This window comes from Catharus ustulatus, chromosome 3, assembly GCF_009819885.2.
Source record: "Catharus ustulatus isolate bCatUst1 chromosome 3, bCatUst1.pri.v2, whole genome shotgun sequence".
NCBI classification, from domain to species: Eukaryota; Metazoa; Chordata; class Aves; order Passeriformes; family Turdidae; genus Catharus; species Catharus ustulatus.
The window spans coordinates 117,102,918-117,128,561 of record NC_046223.1 but is presented as its reverse complement, the minus strand read 5'-3'; the positions used below and the strand labels follow the sequence as shown (position 1 = coordinate 117,128,561).

The window sequence follows — 25,644 nt, the reverse complement described above, 5'->3', positions numbered from 1 at the left end:
TAGAATTTGCAAGCAAGAAGCACAGCTCCAAAACCTCAGCAGAAACAGCTCTAAAGGACATGGTAAAATGTAGGACTGCATTTGTCACCTCACAGGGTACATTCCCTGTGTTTGAGATCCAAAAATGGTGAACCTGGGTTCATAACCCACCAGACATTCAGCTCCTCTTCATTCAAGAATGTGCTCATTCCAGAGCTCTTGTCCTCTAGAGAATTGTCAAGGGCCCAAACAGCATAAAAAGAAATGTGTCCAATGTAAATTGCCATCCTATTCCAGTTCAATATACCTGATATAAAGAGAATTTTCCCTTTCTAAGGCTATTTTAGTTTTCCCTTGTGGGTGTCAGCCTCACCCAAGTGTGGTCCTTGCTGGGGACATGCAGCTCCACCAACTTTATTCTCTTCATGGCCTCCTACTTAAAAAAAAATATATATATTGATAGGATGAGTTTTCTTCTCAGAACAGCCACACCCATCTCCTGCACACAATCAGCCAGCAGCTCTGTCCTGTGACACACTAAAGGCTGCCCAGGAGGTGATGAGCAGCTGTGAGGGTGGGTGCTGATAGCAGGCTGGATCTCCAATTTTGAGGCACAGTGCCACAAAGTCAGCTGTGCAGAGAGCACAAACACAATAATTCCTACATTCTCTGCCCCAACAAAGAGACTCTGGCTGAGCAAATGGTGTTTCCTGCACCTGGGGTCGACCAGTGGCTCATTCTGCTGGGCTGAAGCCATTTAGGACTTGGCCATATACACGAGACCTTGATGGGAAGGGGGGAAATATCTCCTTCTACTGAACTTTTAGGAAACAGTGTAAAACCTAACAGGTCCTGCCCAGCTGCTGTGACCTCAGTAAAGATCGGCAACACTAAAAACCAGAGTTTAAGCAAGGGAGAGTGAGTTTTAGAAGCTGTTCATGTACAACAGCCACTGGAAGGACGTGAAGGCAGCAGAGGAAATTTGAAATGCAGAGGTGATTTTTGGCAACTCAAAGATCATTAGGGTACAGCCCAGGAGAGACAATTGTAGTGGAGTGATGGAAAGATGATGAAGGGCCTGGAGCATCTCCCTGCCCAGGAAAGGCTGAGGGGGCTGGGGCTGTTCAGCCTGGAGAGGAGATCCTGAGAGGGAACCTCATCCCTGAGTGTCCCTGTGTGCAGGGAGGGCAGAGCAGGGCCAGGCTCTGCTCCAGGGCCCAGCAATGGCACCAGAGGAACGGGCAGGGACTGATCCCAGCAAGTTCCACCTGCACAGGAGGCACAACTTCTGTACTGGGCAGTGACCCAGCACTGAACAGAGACCAGAGAGGGGCTGGAGTCTCCTCACCGGGATATTCCAGAATGATCTGGGCACAGCCCTGTGCCCTGAGCTCTGGGATGGCCCTGCTGGAGCTGGGAGGTGGGATCAGATGATGTCCAGTGGTGCCATCCAACCTGACCCATCCTGGGACTCGGGGAATTTGGGATTTTGGGGTTTGCTGTGGTGTTGTATTACAGCTCAGCCAGTGACTGCTGACCAGAGAGATGGAGAGGGACTGGGATAAGAGCATGGAGCGGGAGGAAAAGAGGGAATGGATAGATGGGATATGGGGAAGGAATTGCTCCCCGTGAGGGTGGTGAGGCCCTGGCACAGGGTGCCCAGAGAAGCTGTAGCGGCTCCATCCCTGGCAGTGTCCAAAGCCAGGCTGGATGGGCTCGGAGCAATCTGGGATGGTGTAAGATGTCCCTGCCCACGGCAGGGGATGCGATGGGATGAGCTGTAACGTCCCTTTCCCCTCAGCCCGCTCCCTGTGGCGCTGTCTCCATGGCGGGCCCCGCCCGCCCTCAGCTCCTGAGGGGCCCCGCGTGACGTCACAACCGCGTGACGTCACCGCCCAATCCCGTGGGCGGCCGCGCTGACGTCAGGCCCGGCGCGAGCGGAGGGACGGGGCGGCGGCGGCGGGAGCCGGAGCGGGGTGAGTGTGGGACCGGACCGGACCGGGCCAGACCGGACCGGGGGCTGCGGGACCGGGGGGCTCTGCCGGACCGGTTCTGGCAATTTGGGATCGCGGGGCTGCCCCGCTCCCGGCGCGGCCGAATGAATGAGCTGGGGGTTGGGCGGCACCGCGCGGTCTGTTCCTTTGGGGACGCTCCGGCACCGGGATGGCGGCTCGGTGCTGGTGGCACTTCTAGGTTTTGTTCGTGCCCATCACCCGCACCGGCCCCTTAGCTTCATCAGCGGGGCTGTGCCGGGTGTAGCGCCAGGGAATCGGGAATGGTTTGGGATGGAAGGGACTTTAAAGCTCATCCAGTTCCATCCCAGCCATGGCAGGGACACCTTCCACTGTCCCAGGTTGTTCCAAACCCATCCAACCTGGCCTTGGACACTTCCAGCGATCCAGGCGCAGCCACAGCTTCTCTGGGCACCCTGTGCCAGGGAACAATTCCTTCCCAATATCGCATCTAAACCTCCTTTACCTCTTATCCTTGTCCCTCCATGCCTTGTCCCCAGTCCCTCTCCAGCTCTCCTGGAGCCCCTTTAGGCTCTGCAAGGGGCTCTGAGCTCTCCCTGAATCCTTCTCCTCTCCAGGTGAGCACCCCCAGCTCTCCCAACCCTTGGAGCATCTCCATGGTTTCCTCTGGGCTCTCTCCAGCTGTTGTTCCCCAGGGTTGGGGGCAGCTCTGGTCTCACCTGAGCAGGACAGAGGGACACAATCCCTGCCCTGCCCTCCCCTTCTGCCCAGGGTACACCGGACATTCTGCACTCCTTACCCGGTCCAGGACTTTCACGCTGTCCAGCAGCTGTGTAATCTTTTTTTTTATTTTTTTAATGTTTATTTTTGGTGGCTGAGGTCAGGTTTCCAGCAGGTCCCTGATGGCTGACGTCTCCTCTTGGCCAGCCCCACCAGGGGCTCGGCTCATCCCCGGCCGTGCGTCACCCTGGCACCGGAGCCGTGCGTGTGTGTCAAGGTTATTCCAGCCCAGCTTGGCCAACAACTCCCTGCCAGAGGGAACAGCTCCAGCCTGGACACCCTGGCACATCCCCCCTTCCAGGGAACAGCAGCAGGGACGCAGTGTCCTGCCCTGGGGGCTCTCTGAAGCAGAGGAATTGCCAGCAGGGAATGTGGGGCTCATTTGGGCTGCTCTCCAGGCAGCGGTTGAGCTGAAAATATCCCTTAATTTTTGCAGCTTGAGTGCTCCCAAGTGCAGGGATCTGATGGAGTTTCCACTTGGGCACCAGAGAGGCTTTGCCATGGGCAGAGTGCCTTCATCTTCTTTCTCCTCAAGCTCTTGATGCAGTTGGCAAAATTAGAGGAGCTTCCCAATCTGCAGGTCTGAAGGAAAAACTGTGGAATTTGGAGCCCAGTGGGAGTTGAGAGCTTGGAGCTCAGTGCATTGCTGTGGACCATGTTCCTGAGGATGTGGTTGGGAATCTGTGAGATTCTGAAAAAGAAGAAAGTTCTGGATTCTTTGGTTTAGGAAGGGGAATCCCGTGGCATCTCAGCAGCTGTGCAGCCCTAGAAATCTTGTGGGTTTGTTTTCACCTCTCTTTCCTCCCTCTCTCCCATTTTCTTTGAAGCTTGCAGTGGGACTTTCCAGACCAAGCCCATGACTTCCTTATCTTCCTTATCATTGTGACATACTATTAGTAACTAATTTATAAGAACTGCTGGTTCTCATAAATATTTTTTTGACTTTGATGTGAGCAGCAGGTGTTGCTGCTTATGTAAGACCTTGGAAACCTCACAGAGGATCAGCAGCTGGCAGTTCACTCACTAAATGTCATTTTATGAATGTGTCTTTTTTTTTTTCCTTTATTCCCTCTTTTCCCTCTCCCTGTGCTTTAATCTTCTTACAAACCCCAGAAATTTCCTGCTATCCCAGGCAGATTACTGTACATTGGAACATGGGTTTGCTTTCTACTAATCTTTTGCACTGCCACTAATTAGTTTAAACTCTGTTCCTCAGCCATGACCCGAGGCTGGCTGGTTCTGGGACTTGGAGGAGCTGCTTTTGCACCTTCAGAGCCCTTTCCCTGCCTATCCCAAACTTCCAGGCATTTCAAAATCAAGCAGGAGAAACCAGTGATATATCCCTGGCTGCTGCTGCTCTCAAACACGTTTTTTTGTTGGTTTTTTTCCTTTTTTTTCTTTCCTCCTAAGGTGTGGGACAACTCCTACTCTCAGTCAGGTTTTGATTGGCTTTCCAAAGAGGCAGTGTCCTATAAATTGCCTTCTCTGCTCTGCTTCTGCCTTCTGCCACCAGCTGAGACCCAGGTGAGTACAGGAGAGGGAAAATTCCATTGCCTAATCCTTGAAATCAGCTTTGATTTTTGGTTGAAATTAGTGGGATGGGGGAGATAACTTTGTTTCAGGATAAAGCTTCCTCATTTTGCTGACACTTTTCTAACAGCAGTTTGAATTGATAAATGAGATCAGGGAGTGAGAAACTATTCAGAAGGGGATATGGGAGAGGGGTTTGAAAATATACCATGGAATGGTTTGGGTTGGAAGGGACCTTAAAGCTCATTTTGTTTCATGGGCAAGGACATCTTCCACCATAAGTTATATCTATATATTATATAGATAATTTTTTTCTCTTCAGTTCCCAACAGAACAGAACTATTCCTCTTTGGGATAGTAAAAAGGGAAACCTATAACATTTAAGTTATTTTACATCAGTAAAGTTAATTTTTTGATGTGTTCAGATCTCTTTAATAAGTGCTGGAAGTTATTTAAGATGTGAAATTTGGCTCCAGCAGAATGGGCTTTCCTGTCTGAGTTGCTTTTGCAAGTTATTCACTGTGTGGGGCTGACTTCAGCTATTTGTGGAAGTGTTTTTAAGGCATGATACTGATTTCTTTATATATCTGTGCGTTTATGGCAGCTTTACTAGCCAGTCATATGTGGTTTTTTCCCCTTTTTATTTGAAATAGAAATAAATGGCATCAGTAGAAGTTTTTGCAGCAGCTCTGCTGCCTGGCTGTTTCAGTGCCTGCTATAAAATGCATTTACTGTTCTGAGTCAGACCTGGGTGTAAATTCACAGCTTAAGCCTTTGTGGTTTCACTCCAGGTGTGTCTGCAAAAACCAGTCCAGACATTGGGAAACCAATTTTAGCCACAGCCAACTTTGGTTTGTACTTTGCAGAGCTCCAAATGTCTTTTCAGGTACTTGGAGTGGAAAATTTTTTGTCACACAGACCTGTGAGTCTCAGTGCTGGAAGATTTTATTTTTCCATGCTGAAATAGGAAGTACCAGAACATTCTCAGTCTGGTGATCTGAGAAATGAAAGGAGCACCCACATTAATCACTAGTTTGCTTTTTTGCAATTTCTTGTGGGGAGCTTCCATCTCCCTGGCTCTCCTTTTTCAGAATATATGCCCCAAGAAAGGATTTGACAGGGTAACCTTATCAGGAAGTTTGAAATATACTTTAATCTTTGAATTTCCATATTCTAGACCCTTGGGAAAGAGTTAAAAATTGTTCATTGTTCAGAGGGGATAAGGAAAAAAGAAATGATTGTGCCTTGAGGATTTTATTTGAGAGGATCAAATTTGCACCACAGAAATGACCAGCTGTGGCTGCAGGTGTCATTGATTTGGCTACTTTGCATTTCCTTCCCCAGTATGAAAGATTTGGAGAGAAAGAGCCCAAACTTGAATGCAGCACAGAGTAAATGATAATTATGTGAAATAATTAGGACATTTTCCTGAGGCCTGGCTAAGCCCTACCACTCCTCTGCTTTCTGGGCATCCATCCTGAGTGTTAAATTGGAGTAAATCTCCTTTTTTTCCAAGAGATTTCCTGCTGCCTCCGTGGCTCAGCAGCTCTTGCTGATGCAATCCTGAGGAGTTTTGCTTATTCACAGCAGCCTGCAAAACTTTCACTCCAAAAGCAGCTTTGTTTTATTCTGTATTTATGCCTAAAATCACAGTTTCCAGTGATGTTTAAAAAAAAAAAAAAAAAGGTTTAAACTTGAGCTTTACAGTGTTCATTTTCCTGGACTTGTGGATATTTTCCTGAGCTCACTCCAGGCAATCCATTAACTCTGCTCCTGTTACATCCCAGGCTGCTTTCAGCCCTTGCTTGGCACAATCCCCCAGCCCTGGGATGGCATCAAATTCCTCTGGGTCCCTGCAGGGTTTTCTGAGGGAATGTTTCAGGATGGGATCAAATTCCTCTGGATCCCTGCAGGGTTTTCTGGGGGAATGTTTCAGGATGGGATCAAATTCCTCTGGATCCTTGCAGGGTTTTCTGAGGGAATGTTTCAGGATGGCATCAAATTCCTCTGGATCCCTGCAGGGTTTTCTGAGGGAATGTTTCAGGATGGGATCAAATTCCCCTAGATTCCCTGCAGGGTTTTCTGAGGGAATGTTTCAGGATGGAATCAAATTCCTCTGGATCCCTGCAGGGTTTTCTTGGGGAATGTTTCAGGATGGGATCAAATTCCTCTGGATCCCTGCAGGGTTTTCTGGGGGAATGTTTCAGGATGGGATCAAATTCCTCTGGATCCCTGCAGGGTTTTCTGGGGAAATGTTTCAAAGCCATTTCATGGGGTTGAATCACTCGTGACTCACCTCTTGTCTCTCTCCTCACAGCACACCTGAAAGAAGAAGATGCCAATCATCAGGAACCTGGGCAGAGCTGCCAGCCAGCTGCTGCAGAGCTCTGGCTGTGGCTGTGGGGTGTCCCTGGTGCCTGTCAGGGCCATTGGGGTGTCCCCACGCCAGGTGGCCTCCGACGCCAGCTTCCACTCGGTGACGTTCTCCGAGTCGGATCACCCCCGAGTGCTCATCACAGGTCAGCATTCCTCCTACTTCTCAGCTGAGCTTTCCCTCTGCTCTCTTCCACCCTCAAAGAGCACAGTTCTGGAAGTAAAAATACCCCAAATATCCATCCTGGAATTGGGATGATCTTTCCCATTGGGTGGTAAGATCAGAGCCATGCGTGAATTATTTTAAATCCAGAACTCTTCTAAAACCAACTCCTGGAGAAAAAAACATAAAAGCTTCCTGCCTCACTGAGAAAATCATACTAATTCTTGATGTGAGAAGGATAATAATGGAATTCTGCATTGTGACCCTTCTTTTCCTCTGGTTTTTGTCTCTTAGGTGGTCTTGGCCAGCTCGGGGTGGGACTTGCAAAGCTGCTGAGGTGAGTCAGGAATTCCAGCTTTAGCCATCACTTCTAGGAGCAATAGTTGTCTGGAAAGTTGTTTATAAAAGAAATCCTATTTTTCAAATGCTGGTTTTGCCTCTTGGCTTTGTAAATAACATTAAGGGCTGGGCTTGATGATCTTAAAGGTCTTTTCCTTAATGGTTCTATAATTAAATTTTCACCATCATTTTATTTGTCCTTCCTGTGCTTGCTGTGGGTTCGTGACGTACATTCTGCATATCCTTTGGTCATGATTCCCTAAAGAGCAGGATTTTGTTTGAGGGACTGTCTGCTGAGCTGTTTGCTCCCAGTTAAATGGGAGTATTCAGAGTCTGAACCCTCAGAATTTCCCTTCTTTTTTCTCCTCCTTTTCCCCCACCTCAAGCACAGTTACCTCCTTTATTTATGATATCTTTTCAAAAATTGTGGAATGTCCCAAGAGCTCTCCCTGATCCATGTCCTTGTCCACATCCACTTTATCATTTGCTCACAGTCTTTGCTGGAGGACATTTGGACCAAGACCAAAAGTGAGCAGCCTGCACTCAACACTGTGGCAGTTTGGATATTTTCTACCATTTCTATGATATAGTTGAAAATTTTCCAAATGATGGGAGGCCAGAATGTGCTCCAATGCCCCCAGATTTGCTCTCTCCAGCAGCCTTGTGTTGATTAGCACATGGTCACAATTTCTCTCTTTTGTTTGCTTAGTTGATACAAAAGTAGCTGCAGTTACAACAATCCCAGTGGTTTCTTTGTTGTCTGCAGGGAAATAAATTATCCTTGGGTAAAATTTCCAGTAAGAAAAGGATAGGAAAGTCTTTTCCCATCACATTTTCACTTTCTAAAAAATTTCACTATCCATATGCACACCTTGACTGCTGCTAGAAGTATTTTATCATTTTTTAATATGCTGTGTTTGCATTTAAAGGTTGTTGGGTGTTCTTTTGGTTTAGTACAGTGACTGATTTTATTGTGGAAAATATTGTTCCTCTGCTATCACTCCTGCAAAACAAAATAGCAACTGATGGATTATCTCAAAAAACTGTGCACTCACTGTTCCCTGTGGGTATCTTTACACAGGAAACGCTTTGGAAAGAACAACGTGATCTTGTCTGACATTAGAAAGCCTGCAGATAATGTTTTTTATAGTGGTAAGTGACTGGGAATAAAAAAAAATCTTGGCTTTACCTCTGATGTTCATAAACTAATTATCAAAGTGATAAGTGGATTACACTGACAAGCATAATACCTCCCTGCTTTGAAATCTTACCAAGATGTTGCTTTCTTCTCTTATTCCCTTTTCCTAAATATTTCTCTGCGTGTTTTTCCACTTTGAGTAATTATTTGAAGCATGTTGTGCTCCTGCTGTAAAAAGAGGTGCTTTAAACTTGGGAATGAAGCTTTGTTTTTACATGCTTAGGGAATTTTTATTTTGAGGTGGATATAGAATGGGATTTAAGATTCTTCGATTTTCGCTGGCAGCTTGCTAAATTTTTCCCTCAACGTCGCTGTTTAGTGATGTATTTAGGTGCCTGAGCTTCATGCAGCACCTTCCTTCCATCCATCCCTGAGAGCCAGTTCCCCACTGCTCCCATCTCCTGCAGGTCCTTTCATCTTTGCTGATATCCTGGACTACAAGAACCTGCGGGAGATCGTGGTGAACAACCGCATCACGTGGCTGTTCCACTACAGCGCCCTGCTCAGCGCCGTGGGAGAGGCCAACGTGCCCTTGGCCAGGGCTGTCAACATCACTGGTGTGTGCTGCCTCTTGGGCCTTAAAGCTGCCTCACAGGAGGTTTGGGAAGGGGATGTCAGGGAAAGGTTCTTCCCCCAGAGGGTGTTTGAGCACTGGAGCAGCTCCCCAGGGAATGGTGGCATTGCCAAAGCTGTCGCAGCTCCAGGAGGGTTTGGGCAGCACTCTTAGGGATGGGATTGTTACAGGGCCAGGAGTTGGACTGAGAAAGCAGAAATATTCTGCTAATTTCTGTTGTTTTGGTTTTTTTTTTACCAGGTTTACACAATGTTCTGGATATTGCAGCTGAGCATAATTTGAGGCTCTTTGTTCCCAGCACCATTGGAGCCTTTGGACCCACCTCTCCTCGAGATCCAACTCCTGATCTCTGCATTCAGAGACCAAGGACAATCTATGGAGTCTCCAAGGTCCATGCTGAGCTCATGGGAGAGGTGAGAATTTCACTGAAACACGTTTCTCAAAGAAGCTGTGGCTGCCCCATCCATGAAAGTGTCCAAGGCCAGGTTGGATGGAGCTTGGATCAACCTGGGATAGTGGAAGGTGTCCCTGTCCTTGGCAGGGGTTGGAATGTTCTTTAAGGTTTCTTCCAACCCAAGCCATTCCATGATTCTATGATTGGAATTTCACTGTTCAAGATTCCTCACTCATTCTTTTCCCCATTTTTCCTTCCTTCAGACTTTAATACTCAGCAATATCTGAGGCAGCTCTGAAGGTCGAATATCTTTTGAGTTTTGTTGGGGAAAGCACAAAGCATGGAAAGCTGGTAAACAACTGACTTCCAGTGTCATTCCTTTCCCTGTTTTTTATGGCTTTGGCCTCTGTGCCAATATGAATGGCACTGCAGAAAGGAGTGCACAAAACTTTGTGCCAGCAGGTGCACAGTGATGACTTTTTGCTCCTCCTCTCCAAAGAAAGACTTTAAAGCCAAAACCTTGGGAGTCTGCACATGCACAACTTCTCTTTTGGCTTTGTAGTTATTTATAAACAACATTTTTAAAGCTGATATCTTTATAGTTTACTCACATTGGTTTGAGGACTGTATTAACCTGGAAAGTGTCCCAAAGTTCAGTTTCTGAACATTGTAGCTCCTATATGGATAACATGACAATCCATGTCAAAGATCCATATCTGCTGGAAAAGGGAGATCAGCTGCCAGGCAGGGGGTGGGGATTGTTCAGCAATTCCTTTCATCCCTGTCCTGGGACAGCTGAAGGTTCATCCTGTGGCAGGTTTTCCCTGTGAATTCAGTGGGTGTGTGACCAGCTCCTGGTGTGTAACTGTGTTTTCCTTCTCCCTCCCCAGTACTACCACTACCGCTATGGGCTGGACTTCCGCTGCCTCAGGTATCCAGGGATTATCTCTGCTGATTCCCAGCCTGGGGGGGGAACAACTGGTGAGTGACTGGTGCATGACAAGAGGGCTTTTCACAAGGACATGGAATGACAGGACACGGGGAATGGATTCCCACTGGTGGAGAGCAGGGATGAATGGGATATTGGGGAGGAATTCTTTGCTGTGAGGGTGGTGGTGCCCAGAGAAGCTGTGGCTGCCCCTGGATCCTTGAAAGTGTCCAAAGCCAGGTTGGGGGGCTTGGAGTAACCTGGGATAGTGAGTGGCATCCCTTCCCATGGCAGGGGATTGGAACTGGATGTTCTTTGAGCTCCCTTCCAACCCAAACCACTCTGTGATTTCACGATGAATATCACACAGCCCTGCTGTCAGATTTGAGACGGGAGACTTTGGGCTTGGTCTGAGATTTGTTGGCTGTCATGAAGTGCACAACACAGATCCTACCCATCCATTATTGTCACCCCCAGATTATGCTGTCCAGATTTTCCATGATGCCATGAAATCTGGCAAATTCAAGTGTTACCTGAGGCCAGACACCCGGCTGCCCATGATGTACATCGATGACTGCCTGAAAGCCACCCTGGAGATCATGGAGGCTCCTGCAGAAGCCCTGACCATGAGGACCTACAACATCAATGCCATGAGCTTCACTCCTGAGGAGCTGGCCCAGGAGGTGCAGAAGTATGTCCCTGAGCTCCAGGTGACCTACAATGTGGATCAAGTCAAGCAGGCTATAGGTTAGTATTCAGGGGCAAAATAAAGTCTCTCTTCTTTTTAGGAACTGACAAATTGCTCCTGTGCAGTTCAAGTCTTACACTTCAATATTCAGCTTTAGTAGAGATGAAACATCTCAAAGTTCAGACAGATTTTTTCCTAAACCTCACCTTTCTTGGTTCTTTTTCTTTTTTTTCCCTGCAGCTGACAGCTGGCCCATGAACTTCGACGACAGCAACGCGCGCAGGGACTGGGGTTGGAAACACGATTATGACCTCCCTGAGCTGGTGACCACCATGTTCAGCTACCTTGGCTCTGACTCTAGGATTGCCCAAGCTAACTGAAATGCTTTCAGATGTTTCCAGATTTCCACAGAGGACCAGGAAGAAATGGCTGCATTTTAGTTTCTAATTTTCTGAGTCTTAGAGCGTGTCAGTTCCTAATTTTTGTGAGTAGTGACAGAGTTGGGCAGAAGCATCCTGTAGCTGGAATGTCCTTTAGATAAACAACAGCACTGGGTGCTGTCCCCAAACACAGCACTGCTGACAAACACAGAGTTCTTGAACTTTTACACTTAGGAAAAACCACCAAAAGTAGCACTTCCTCCTGGCTGATGGCTCTCCAATCATTCCTGCCTCTTCCTTGGCAAACAACATGGGATGGCATTGTCCAGCCTGGCCTGTCAGGCATATCCCAAAAAGTTAACAATAGCTTTTGCATTTTCCTGGTGGAGGATGTTAGGTTGTAGCAAAAGAGACATCAGAAGAGCTGTTTCTTGTTTCCAAATTGCAGGGGGTCGTTGCAATTCTAGTTTGCAATCAAACTTTGCTCAGTTGCTCCTATTTATATCTTTCTTTAGTGCTGTCTAAGCAGAAACTTTTCTATACCAAGGGCATACAGAGTAGCATTCTTATGGTGCTGCTTATAAATGTGAAGTGGAATAGAACTTGAAATTCTCATCATGCTTTAAAAAAAACCCAGGGTTTACAAGCAAAGCTTTGTCCTGTTCTCTACAAGTGTCACTGCCTTCAGTGTGAGCTTGGAGGGAGAGCTGAAATCCCAAGAGCTGTTCCATGGATGTGAGCTGGGTGGGATTTCAGGGTCCAAACCTTGGCTGGGGTTTTTTTGCAGTATTTTTGGTGTCCCTGCACAGTGTCAGATTGCCTGGCACAAGTTTTAAAGGTGGGCTGAGGATGGGGCCTTATGGTAGAATCAGATCAGCCTTGGAAATCTTTCCTGTTTCACCCCATTTTCCACGTGCACTGTGTTTGTAGATGTTGTTTGTGTGTAACTCCCACCTTTTTATTCTTCAGAGAGGGATCCAGAAGCTGAAACCATCTTCTAGCTACAGCTAAGGGCTGTTCTGCTCGTTGAGTTTCATGCACAGGAGATTCTGGATGAATGAGGGAGTTTTAGTAGATGTGTGAGAGGAAGAGGTGGCAGTTCAAAAGCTACTTAGGAGACTTCAGGAAATGACAAACTGGAGAGACAGGAAGTCATTGTAGGTAAAATACCAATTTCCATGGATGTGAGTCTGAGCTGTCAGCTGCTCTAGCTGAGAAACAGCCTCTGGGAGCTTTGGACTTTATTTTTTTCAAAGAAAAAAAAATCTCTTTCATTTTCAAAATGACTGGAAATTCCCTACAGGAACTTTTTTTTTTTGTCTTGTATACTCCAGTAGTGTATGTAGCTAAAAAATTCAAATTTTTTTTTTTTTTGCCTACAGTTTGTTTGCTGTGTTTTCTGTGACTGTGCTTTGGTGGTTGTGAGTCTGTTGTGTTGTCTGTAACCCTGCCATGATCAGACTTCTGTCTCTTTGTGCAGGAGTTCTCCTGCAGGGAATATGTTTCCTCACAAAAGTAACCTTCCAATGAAGATTCTGTGGTGAAACCCACTTATTTCAAACATTTGTTACACTTGTGTCTCTTGGTTTTGTACTTATTTTATCCTTTCATCTGTGGGCAAAGTAGGAATTTCCCAGGTATTTAAGCTCAAGGGTCGTGGCTGTTGCTGAAACCTTTTTATATTGTTTACATTGCTGAAAGGACAAGTTTTTAAACCTTGGCCACTGCTGTGACTCTCACATAGCTCAAGTGTAATTTTTGGCCCAATGGGCCAGTGAAGTCAGCCTGTGAGCAGAGGCTGGCTGGGCTCTGTCCTCTGCCCTCCCAAGAGGATGGGATCCAGACTGGATTATCCCCCAGGGACCTGCAGCCAGCAGGGGAAGGGCTGGAAGTGTCTTGTCCACTCCTCAGTGCCTCAGTTCCACCCTCAGGAAGTGTAAAATAAAGAGTTGTTGATGGCTCTCACTCCATTTCCTTAAAATCTCTCAAAGTCCTGGGCTCTGATCCCCTCACCCTCATTCCCAGCTCCAGTTCAGCAAGAGGGAGGAGCAGGAATGTTCTTTTTTTCTGGAGCATTGTCCTCAGGGGTGGGATTTGTCACAGCAAAGGTGAAATACAAACCCATGGCATTTTGAACAGTTTTGTTTTTCCTGCCAAGATGTTGCTGGCCTTGTTTAGGAGCAGCCATTTAAGCAACTGAATTTTTTAAAAATCTGAAATAAACCATGTTCCAACAGAGTGCTCTGGAGGAAGCTGGTGACAATCAGGGACTGTTTTTAAATCTGTCTCCAAGGTCCACATCCTGTTTGAAATGCTCATGCTCAATCTCACCAATGATCTGTATATTTTTTCCCCTCATGTCTTTCACGTTAACTTCTCTTGTAATGATGTCACAATTTATTTTTTTTTGATGTGCTACAAGATATCTACCTTTTGCTACCACTTGGAAGTTTGACTTCTGGGCAGAGACTTCCTTTGTGACACTTGAGCACTGTGACTGTTAAATTACTTATTCAGGACAAAAAAAAATGTAAAAAAAGTTGTTAAGAGTATTTTTTTCAACTCTTGTTAGTTGTGGGTAATGCCTACTTGAATAAAATCCTTTGCAGATGGATGCTGGGTTTGTCATCCTTGCTTGGAGCAGGTGAGAGCAGTGCTGGGAGCTCCAGGAGAGCTGGAGAGGGACTGGGGACAAGGCATGGAGGGACAGGACACAGGGAATGGCTCCCACTGCCAGAGGGCAGGGATGGGTGGGATTTTGGGAAGGAATTGTTCCCTGGGAGGGTGCTGAGGTCCTGCTGGCTCCCTGTTTCTGTGTCTGAGCAGAAAGGTTGTTGCACAACCTGTGATGGGTCAGCAGGAGTGAGTAAACCACACCACAGCCCCACCCTGCCTCCTCAATCCGTGGATAAACCCTCCCTGCAGGTGAAACCAGGCCTTTCCCTCCTCCCACACCTCACCTTTCTCATGATGGGAGCCTCTGCTGGGGAGAACATTCCCTCTGAGCACAGTTTAATGACTCATGTGGCCATTGTGCTTCGGAGGGTGTTGCAGCACCCAGCTCTTCCCAGCTGCTTCCCTTTGATCCTCGGTCTGGATCTTGTCGAGTCCTGTTTGCCACAAGCCCAGCCTGGCTTTTAGAAATGCCAGAGGTGATGGTGCTGCCTCCAGAGCTGCTGGAGCCAGGCTGGGAGAGCTCAGAGCCCCCTCCAATGTCTAAAGGGGCTCCAGGAGAGCTGGAGAGGGACTGGGGACAAAGGATGGAGGGGCAGGACAAAGAGGAATAACCTTAAACCAAAGGATGGTGGGTTTAGATGGGATATTAGGAGGAAATTCTTGGCACAGGGTGCCCAGAGAGAAGCTGTGGCTGTCCCTGGATCCCTGGAAGTGTCAGGTTGGATGGAGCTTGGAGCTGCTTTCTTGGCTGTTTGAGACATCAGGCAGGTGCAGGAAGAGTTGAAAGGTGGCAGGGATGTGGGGCATTAACCCCTTATGCTTTTGGAAAACCCCTCCTGCCTCTCCTCAGGCTGGAATCTGTTTGTCAGGAGCTCTGCATTCCTGCAGGGAAAAGTTGAGCCCAGGGAGGTGAAGAGAGGAGAGGGTCTGTGTTATCCAGAGGGAAATCCAAGGGCTGGGATCCCCACACTCTGTGTTTCAGCCAGGTTGGTGGCTTTCCTGCCCTCCTGCAGGCAGGTTTTGTCTATTTTAGGTGAACATCAGCTGACATTTGCCCTTCCCCTGGAGCCTCAGGCCAGAAAAATGCTCTCCAGGCTATTTCTGGCTTCATACCATAGCTGTGACCCGACATTCCCTGTGGCACAGAGTGCCTGTGGAGTGCTGTGGCTGAGGGGCAGGGAGGGGGCACCCCTGGAACAAACCTTTCAGGATGGCTGGGATGACACAGAGCTGGCACACACCGCTCTGGAGATGCAATTCAAAAGATATTTGTGCCTCAGCAGCACCGTTATGGAAGTTCAATCTGCTCAGCCAGGAAAGAAAGTTGTTTCCTGCCCTTGTTTCTGCAGCTGGGAGCAGTTTAGGATGTTTTCCTGCCCCTGGAGTGCTTGTGCAGCCTCCTGGGGCACCTGAAAAGGGGCAGCACACACGTTAATGTTCATCTTTGATATATAAAAAATATAAACAGTTTTCCACCTTCTCATCTCATATGGATCTCCAGAGTACAGGATGATATTTCTACTGACCTCAAGCAGAGTTTTGATATCTCAGTTTGGAGAAGAGAAGGCTCCAGAGAGACCTGAGAAAAACCTTCCAGTGCCTAAAGGGGCTCCAGGAGAGCTGGAGAGGGGCTGGGGACAAGGGATGGAGGGACAGGACACAGGGAATGGCTTCCCACTGCCATTGGGATATTGGGAAGGAATTGTTGCTTGGGAGGGTGGGGAAGGTCTGGAATAGAATTCCCAGAGAAGCTGTGGCTGCCCCTGGATCCCTGGAAGTGTCCAAGGCCAGGCTGGATGGGTTTGGATCAACCTGGGATAGTGGAAAGTGTCCCTGCCCACGGCAGGGGATGGGATTGGATAATTTTTAAGTCCCTTCCAACCCAAACCATTCCAAGATTCCACAATTCTGTGAACTTTTCCACAGGTGGATGTGAAGCTGAATGGAAAACTGGGCTGGGAAAGCATCCTCAGGAACTTCCCTGACGAACTTTGGAGCAGCCCTAACACAGGAGGAGGTTCTTGGCAGGGCACACCCGGCTCCAAGGACAGCAGGATCGTTTTTTGGCACGGCAGGGACATTGCTGCCAGGCTGATGTCACCTCACCTGTGTGATGCAACTTCATCCCTGCAGCCTTTCCACATTTCCAGGTTAAAGATCCGTCACTGGCAGAGCTGTTGCGAAAGGGGTGAGTCAGAGGAGAGAAAGTAAAGTCCAGATTTCATCCCCTTTGACCCAACACGGCCCAAAAGTCCCCAGAATTTGTGCATATTTAAAGCTCTTCTTCCTGGAGCCTTGTGATGCTGAGAAACTCCCTTAGGAGGTTTAGGAAATATCCTTACTTTTCTAATCCTTGTAATTTTAAGGGAAAGTTGATCTTCTAGAAATGAATAGGAACCATGTGAGCTCCAAAATGTGTAGTTAAGTTTTAATATTTTATTTATAATAATACTTTATCTTATTATCTTACTTTAGTGGGATCAATTTTTCACTATATCCATCCACAGCAATATTCCTTTGGTAAATACACAAATTAGACCATAATTGATCAGAAACAGCTTGCCAACACGCCCTAAATTGTGATAAACTGCTAAAATGACATTTTTTGGTAGGGTTTCTTATAGAGAAGTCATCACAGAGAGTCTGAGTGTGTTTGGCTGCACACAAACACCACCCCTAGGATTTGTTTCATGGGATAAATGGTTTATTGAGCTCCAGCTCTAGGGAAACTTGGTTTGGTGTGGATTTGTGATTGATGTGGATGTTTAATATTGAAATAAATGTTCCTTTTTCCTGACTCCTGCCCAGTCCTGGGAGACACACATGTGCCTCCACACATTTCCCAGCTGCTCTTGCCTTTGGGGAAGGTGAAAGGAGGGAATGTCAATAAAACAGCAATTTACCTTTCTTCATCTTCCTGCTTTTTCATCATCTCTCCTCCTGCCACATGTTTTTTCCCATGGTTAAGTGTGGTTTGAGCAGGCCTGAAATCCTGGCAGGGTCCAAGAGATGTCCCACTCAGCCTTGCTGGAGGAAAATGTACTTTGGAAATTGGGGATAAACAAAATTCCTCCTGCAATTTTCCCCCACCTAAAGGTGCTGTGGAAGCTGTCAACATAGAACAGCACAGAACAAACAAATGTAATTCCCAGTCGGGTCAGAGCCAAATTTGAGAGTAGCAGGAGGAGGAAGAGGGGTCAGGCAGATGCAGATCCTGCTCCTCCAAGCCCAGGACAGCTGATCACAGAATCAGAGGAATGAATATAAGCATTAAGGTGGGAACAAACCTTCAAAAATCCAACCTACAACTGGATGCCATCATTCCCACTAAGCCACATGGTGAAAATTTTCTGGTTCCCCCTACAAGTCCCTGGCTCACACCTTGACCCCACCACTTCTCACTTCTCCATGAATTTTGCTGCCTCTATGGAAGGCAGAGGCCTTGTAAAGTCCTAATCGGCACAGGTTCCTCCTGGAAGTTTGTTGAGCTGTTCTAAAACTCAGTATGGCTGAGGAGCTGCCAAGGAAATAGCAACACGTCCATCCATCCATCCATAACTATATACATCCATCATCCATCCATCCATCCATCCATCATCCATCCATCCATCCATCCATCATCCATCCATCCATCCATCCATAACTATATACATCCATCATCCATCCATCCATCCATCATCCATCCATCCATCATCCATCCATCATCCATCCATCCATCCATCATCCATCCATCCATCCATCCATAACTATATACATCCATCATCCATCCATCACCCATCCATCATCCATCCACCATCCATCCACCATCCATCCATCCATCCATCCATCATCCATCCATCCATCCATCCATAACTATATACATCCATCATCCATCCATCCATCCATCCATCATCCATCCATCCATCCATCCATCATCCATCCACCATCCATCCACCATCCATCCATCCATCCATCCATCATCCATCCATCCATCCATCATCCATCATCCAACATCCATCCATCCATCCATCCATCATCCATCCATCATCCATCCTCCACCATCCATCCATCCATCATCCATCCATCCATCCATCCATCCATCCATCCATCCATCATCCATCCATCACCCATCCATCCATCCATCATCCATCCATCCATCCATCCATCCATCCCTCCATCATCCATCATCCATCATCCATCCATCCATCATCCATCCATCATCCATCCATCCATCATCCATCCATCCATCATCCATCCATCCATCCATCATTGATCCATCATCCATCCATCCATCATCCATCCATCCATCCATCCATCATCCATCATCCATCCATCCATCCATCCATCATCCATCCATCATCCATCCATCCATCCATCATCCATCCATCATCCATCCATCCATCCATCCATCCATCATCCATCCATCCATCATCCATCATCCATCCATCCATCCATCCATCCATCCATCCATCCATCATCCATCCATCATCCATCCATCCATCCATCCATCATCCATCCATCCATCATCCATCCATCATCCATCCATCCATCATCCATCCATCATCCATCATCCATCATCCATCCATCCATCCATCCATCCATCCATCCATCATCCATCCATCATCCATCCATCATCCATCGTTCATCCATCCATCATCCATCCATCATCCATCCATCCATCCATCCATCCATTATCCATCCATCATCCATCATCCATCCATCCATCCACCATCCATGTCACTCTCAGCCCTTCTGGGTTGAAACACTTCCCTGTCCCTTGACCAAGAGCAGCAGGGTCATGAGTACCCCAACATGGTTTTGGTTCTCCAGAGGTTACAGCGATGGTTTGGAGGGAATTGTGATGGATAAGGTCTTACACAGGAGGAAAAAGGCATTGTTGGGCTAGGGTCCATGGGGGGACTGCAGTCCACAGCCCCCAAGTTGCTGGCTGGAGGCAAATAAAATAAACTGTAATTTAATTATAAAAAAAACCACATTGAAATAGCAGAACCACAGAATGGTTTGGGTTGGAAGAGATCTTAAAGACCATTCCTTCCACTGCCACCACACCTTCCATTATCCCAGGTTGCTCCAAGCTTCAATGTTCACCTTGGCCTTGGACACTGCCAGGGATCCAGGGACAGCCACAGCTTCTCTGGGCACCCTGTGCCAGGGCCTGCCTACCCTCACAGCCAAGAATTCCTTCCCAATATCCCATCCATCCCTGCTCTCTGGCAGAAAGACCTTACTTCAATTTTCAGACCTGATTCAGACTCTGAATGCAGTGATGATGATGATGATGATGATGATGATGATGATGATGATGATGATGATGATTCAGTGATAGCAGAGCTGCTCACACCGAGCTCAAAGCCTGGATGCTCCTCCAACACTGCTCCTTTAATGCCAAGAAGATTCCACTCATGGCTCTGGCTGTTGCTTCCTAATGATGGCTTTTTTCCCATGGCTGGGGATCAGATATTTGCTGGGCTGGAGGCTTGTGCTGCTCTCCTGCCAGCTCCCAAACCCCTTCCCATGGCAGCCACCTGCCACTCCACCAGAAGCTGCCTCTCCATCTCTTCCAAGACGCTTGGAGCCAGACACAGCTTTGCTTGTCTGGCCAGGGCAGGGGTCTCCATCCTGCTGAGGTGCCTGTTGAAGTGGAAAGTTTAATTTAAGGATTAACTTGTCCTCTCCCCAGAAGCCATTAAATAGCTGGTGCTGGTTTGGCTGGGAGGCTGAGCTGAGGTTGCTGTGCTCTAGGCACAGAAGATGCAGCAACTGCACAAATTTGGGGTGTGCTTGGGGCAAGCAGAACTGCTGGGGCAGGAGAATTCTTTGGAAAAAAGGTGCTCCAAGGGCTGGACCCTTCTGCTCTGGAGCTGGGAGAGCTGGGGGTGTTCATTGGAGAAGAGAAGGATCCAGGGAGAGCTCAGAGCCCCTTGCAGAGCCTAAAGGGGCTCCAGGAGAGCTGGAGAGGGACTGGGGACAAGGGATGGAGGGACAGGACACAGGGAATGGCTTTAAGTTGAAAGAGGGATTGCTAGATGGGACATTGGAAAATAAATTTTTCCCTGTGAGAGTGGTGAGACCCTGGCACAGGTTGCAGAGAAGCTGTGGCTGCCCCTGGATCCCTGGAAGTGTTCAAGGCCAGGCTGGACAGAGCTTGGAACAACCTGGGACAGTGGAAGATGTCCCTGCCCGTGGCAGGGGTTGGAACTGGGTAGTTTTTAATTTCCCTTCCAACCTGACCTATTCTGGGATTTTATGGAAAGTTTTTCCAAGCTTGGTGTCAGAGAGACATCTGACTCAGGATTCTTCTTTAAATTCAAATAATGATTTTGAAGAAGTGGGGAGGTGGAAGATTCCTCTGCTTTGCTTTATCACACCCTCTCTCCTGCACCCTGGATTTTGAGGATTTTGTGCATGATGACATCAGCAGGGGCTGATGATTCCAACCCCCCCCCAGTACTGGATTTTGTTTGGATATTTGATTGTTTTTTTATTTTCAAGGGAAAATGATGGTTATGCTCAATTGGGATACACTGGTTTATGTAAAAGCAGCACTCCCCTCCTCAGATGTGTCACTATTGTCATGGAATCACAGAATCATGGAATCACAGAATAAGCAGGAGGCCTGGATGGAAGGCAGGAAGAGAGGGAGAGAGAAGAGCTTCTTGAAATAAATCTCAATAAATTCCCGATAATGGGAATGGGAAGTGGTGGGATGGGAACCAAATCTCTCCCAAGAAGGTCAAATTCAGGCAGGGAGCACAACCAGGTGTTCTGCTGGGACAGGATACATGAGGCCAGCATTACTTTCTCATTTTTTTTCCTAAAGGTCTTGAAAGCTGGCCATTCCCCTTTTTTCTTCCCCACTCTCCCATGCTGTAGGTATTTTACATTCCCAAGGAAATGAAGCATTACATCCCTGAGTATTCCAAGCCCTTCCCTAGCAATCCTTGCATCCCAGGAGTGATTTCAATGAGAGGCAGAGGAAAAAAAAAAGGCCAGAAATACAGCAAATTTGAGGCAGGAGCAGCTGGAAGGAGCAAGAGAGATTCCCTGGGGTGAGCTGAACCCCATATCAGACACAAGAGAAGCCCACCCTGGCTCAGGTGGCTCCCAGGTCTCTCTCCCACTCGTGGTTCCTTTCACCCCAAAATGTGAGCTCCTCTTGCCATCTGCTGGTGTGATCTGGAGCCTGCCAGAGGAGCAGGGCTGGGGGACAAAGGACATCCAGGACAAGGACAAGGGGAGGGCTGAGCCCTGTGTTGTTGTTGTCCACCCCAGCCTGGTCAGGAAGGGACCAAGCACTGCCTTGCAAGGTAATTTTCTGTTTTCCAGAAGGATTTCCTTGCTCCTGGAGCTACTAATTCCTCTTGAAACATGCAGTAATTTCATGATTATAAGCCGCACCATTTTGACTAAAATTTTGGTCCAAACCCGGAGTGCGGCTTATAATCAGGTGCGGCTTATATATGGACAGAGAATGAAAAGTTGCTGTTTTAGTTTGGAGGACAGGTGTCTGCTGAGAAAGGCAGGAGCTTCTCTTTGAAATGGAGAATGGAAACCCCCTCCCTCCAAATTATTGTAATTTTGAAATCAAGGGGCTCTCAGGCAAAGATATGGGAATTAGGAATAACAGTTCTTTACTGGGGAAATTAAAATAGAAATACAGCACTACAAAGAAACAAACCCCAAACCCTGACACAGTCAGAGTACAGCCTGACACCCGTCAGGCAGGGTGTTGGCAGCAGTCCCATCCCATGGTGGCTGCATCCTCCTGCAGTGACAGATGTGGCTCAGTTGGAGCAGTGCTCCTGTACAAGGTGCAGTTTCCCTCCGGAGCTCCAGTGGGGATGTGGAGAAATCCGGTTTTCCTCTGGAGTCCAGTGGAGAAAGGGGCTACCTTAGTGTCCCAAACCCTCTGTTTTTATCTTGGTAAGAAATGTTGGGCTCTTCCCCCTGGCTGGAGCAACTCCCAATGGGATGCAGTAATTTTATCAGTGCCACAGTGGGACTCAATGGCCATGAGCAGAAAATGACTGGCTGGAGGAAGGATGGGTTGTGAAAAGATAAAGAACAATGCCCTGCCTGGTTTCAATGGATGGCCCATTAGCAGAATATCTCCCATGGAGATCAGGATCACTGCCCCACCCTCAACAGATGGTGATAGAACAGATACCTTTTATCACACTCTGTGTTGTAATGTGCAGTTTATAATCAGGTGTGGTTTATGTATGGACAAAGAATGAAAAGTTGCTGGCACCCAGAAGTGCGGCTTATACTCAGTGTGGCTTATAATCGTGAAATTGCTGTGTATTTATCCCCATGATGCATTGTCCCCCTCCTAAATATCCTTCAGGCTCCCTTCCCAGACCCCAGGCTTGGCTCAGGGATGTTCCCTCCTGTGTCTCATCGCTGCTGCTCTCCTGCTTCCACCTTCCTCAGCACAGAGATCCCAAGGATGAGCTGTAGGTGACACAGATTTGGGGATTTTGGTGGAGTTAGGGAGTTAAGAAACACATCCCAGGACAGGGGGTGGACACCAGGGCTTGGAGAAGCAAAAAGATCACACAAAAGCACAGAGGGAGGAGATGGACATGGGAGACTCTCACCACGACCTGGGGGATGTGTCACAAATATGCAAGGCCACGCTTGGCACGGTGCTGGTGGTGTTTTCATTTGGTCCAGCACGTTTAACAGCTTTTTTTGGAACAGTTTTTGAAGCACATTGCACCCTGTTATTCCTTCAGAAACTTCGGTGGGTGAAAAATCTCCAAACCTGGATTTTGGGGAGGCTTGAGCCACTCAGGGGTTTTGTTCATGCCCCTGGATGTGATGGGTGAAAAGCAATCCCAGTGCCTTCCCCACCAGCTTTTAGGGGATGGCTGGACCAGTAAAAGGAGTCAGGAGAGGGAGCCATAGCCTCAGCTGAGAGCTGTGAGAGCTGCAGGGAAGGGCTCTCACTGCTGCAGGGACACACCAAATTACACAGCCACCCCTTTGGAACAGGTCTCAGCCACATTTGAGGACTTTCAGAGCCCTTATTTTTGGAGGCTGTCCTTGTTTCATAGAATCACAGCTTGGAAAAAATCTAAGATCCTTGATTCCAACTGTTTTGGCTGGGGTAGGGTTAATTTTCTTCCTGGTTAAATCAGGATGGAGACACATCTTGGGGTAGTCAAGACAATAATTTGAAGCCCTGTGTGAGCTTTTCCTGGAATTTTAACTGCATGGAGTGCTCTGTGCTGTGGGTGGGATGTCCCCTTGTCCCATCTCCTGTGGCATGAGGAACCTACATCCCATTTTTATCTGCCTCAACAAATGCAATCCCTCTGTTTGGCTGAGTCCACCCAGATCTCAGCTGATGGAAAATGCATCCAAGGATGGGTTGAACTCACAGTTCAGCAAAATACACCCCCTGTGCTGTTGTGTTTTTCCTTCTGGTTTTCCTTCCCTCTGAATTTAAGGGATGCTCAGGAAGATGTGGCAGCCCCAGTGTCTCAAGGACAGGAAGAGAGAAGCACTTCTGGGCTACAGAAATTTCACGATTATAAGTCACACCTGATTATAAGCCGCACATTACAATCCAGAGTGTGATAAAAGGTATCTGTTCTATCACCATCTGTTGAGGGTGGGGCAGTGATCCTGATCTCCCTGGGAGATATTCTGCTAATGGGCCATCCATTGAAACCAGGCAGGACATTGTTCTTTATCTTTTCACAACCCATCCTTCCTCCAGCCAGTCATTTTCTGCTCATGGCCATTGAGTCCCACTGTGGCACTGATAAAATTACTGCATCCCATTGGGAGTTGCTCCAGCCAGGGGGAAGAGCCCAACATTTCTCACCAAGATAAAAACAGAGGTTTTGGGACACTAAGGGAGCCCCTTTCTCCACTGGACTCCAGAGGAAAACCGGATTTCTCCACATCCCCACTGGAGCTCCGGAGGGAAACTGCACCTTGTACAGGAGCACTGCTCCAACTGAGCCACATCTGTCACTGCAGGAGGATGCAGCCACCATGGAATGGGACTGCTGCCAACACCCTGCCTGACGGGTGTCAGGCTGTACTCTGACTGTGTCAGGGTTTGGGGTTTGTTCTTTGTAGTGCTGTATTTCTATTTTAATTTCCCTAGTAAAGAACTGTTATTCCTAATTCCCATATCTTTGCCTGAGAGCCCCTTGATTTCAAAATTATAATAATTTGGAGGGAGGGGGTTTCCATTCTCCATTTCAAAGAGAAGCTCCTGCCTTTCTCAGCAGACACCTGTCCTCCAAACTAAAACAGCAACTTTTCATTCTCTGTCCATATATAAGCCGCACCTGATTATAAGCCGCACTTCGGGTTCGGACCAAAATTTTAGTCAAAATGGTGCAACTTATAATTGTGAAATTACTGTACATGGAAACTCCAACCTCGTGAATAAAACCCCATTCTAACAAATCCAAAATCTTACCCAGGACAGAGTAAAGTGCAGAGTGAGTGTGGGAAGAGGTGCTGAATGGGACTTGAATGGGACCAAACCTGGAGTTGAAGTGGCTTGAAACCTAAAGAGAAGCAGGATCCTGCCACCTCCCCTGGTCAGTGAGGCAGGAGGAAAGATGGGGAGCCTGAATTTGGTGTCTGGCCCTGGAAATGCAGAGGTGGCAGAGCTGAATCTCACTCATTCCCTGTGGTTTGGTCACCCTGACCCTGGGTGCTGCAGGCACTGAACGAGCCCTGTCCTGAACTGTCTCCAGCTCTGTTTCAGAGCTCCCTGAATTATTGATGGCTCTGATACAGGGGTTTATAATTAGCTCCCCAGACCTTTTCCCTGTGGGCTGGAGCTGGGAACACACTTTCTTTTCCAGTGGTTTTCCTCAGAGTTGAGCAGATTGAGGAGGAGAGGAGTAAGGGATAGAGGGGGACTCAAAGATGGGAGGTGATTTAAAAGTGGCCACATTCAGGGAAAGAGGTCTAGGGAGAGTTTTAAATCCAGCTTGAACAGCATGGAAGTTGTGCCAGGAACTAGGAGAAGGCAAAGAGTCTCTGTGTGACCTTTAGGGACCTCCTCAGCCACAGTGCTCATGGATTTACAGGTCAAAGGGAGAAAAACTCTGAGCCCTGGCTGCTCAGGGAAAGCCAGACTTCATCTCAAGGGGACAAAGAGCTGTATTTGTGTGTGTCTGGATATAGAAAATGATGGGTTAGAGGCACAGCTGGGCAGCAAAGGGGCAGTTCAGTATCTTAAAGCTCTTCTTTAAGAGCCATTCATAGCCTGAAAATGGCTCCAGTGATTTCTAGGAGGTCTGGGAGCAGTAACACTCATTCCTTGAAACCCCAAGTCCCAATCAAAACAGGAGCACAAATCCCCTGGAGTTCTGAGGTTGGAGGCACCAGCCCTCAAATTTAAGTCTGTGGATTGCTTTGTGAAAATCAGGGAGTTTGAGCTGAGTTTAACCCAGTCTGAGCTGCAGCAAAGAGTGCACAGAGCAGCAGGAAAAACTCCCAGCAAGATTTGTGCCACTACTGCCAATGCTCTTTTGGGTCTGGGGGTGATCAAAGACCTGCCAGGAGAGCTCCCATTCCCACACCCTCACTCCAAGGAGGAATCACAGAACAGTTTGGGTGGGAAGAGACATTAAAAACCATCTCATTCCAACCATGAGCCATGGGCAGGGACACCTTCCACTAGCCCAGGC

At 47.7% G+C, this 25,644-nt stretch overlaps 1 protein-coding gene across 1 annotated transcript; it reads left to right on the top strand.

The window, feature by feature from the left end:
• The first annotated feature begins 1,886 nt into the window (after positions 1 to 1,886).
• Positions 1,887 to 13,913, top strand: LOC116993833 (L-threonine 3-dehydrogenase, mitochondrial-like). Its single transcript, XM_033054953.1, has 10 exons — positions 1,887 to 1,955; positions 4,143 to 4,256; positions 6,580 to 6,781; positions 7,093 to 7,135; positions 8,219 to 8,289; positions 8,743 to 8,892; positions 9,150 to 9,322; positions 10,194 to 10,284; positions 10,709 to 10,978; positions 11,160 to 13,913. The coding sequence occupies exons 3-10, from the start codon at positions 6,598 to 6,600 to the stop codon at positions 11,297 to 11,299; spliced, it is 1,122 nt and encodes a 373-aa protein (XP_032910844.1). The 5' UTR covers positions 1,887 to 1,955; positions 4,143 to 4,256; positions 6,580 to 6,597; the 3' UTR covers positions 11,300 to 13,913.
• Positions 13,914 to 25,644: the final 11,731 nt, after the last annotated feature.

Bases quoted from the DNA above. Each gene is read 5' to 3' on its own strand.
- LOC116993833 (XM_033054953.1), top strand. From the start codon at position 6,598: ATGCCAATCATCAGGAACCTGGGCAGAGCTGCCAGCCAGCTGCTGCAG. The intron at 6,782-7,092 runs GTCAGCATTCCT...TTTGTCTCTTAG, and splicing joins CCCCCGAGTGCTCATCACAG to GTGGTCTTGGCCAGCTCGGG. The intron at 10,285-10,708 runs GTGAGTGACTGG...TGTCACCCCCAG, and splicing joins GCCTGGGGGGGGAACAACTG to ATTATGCTGTCCAGATTTTC.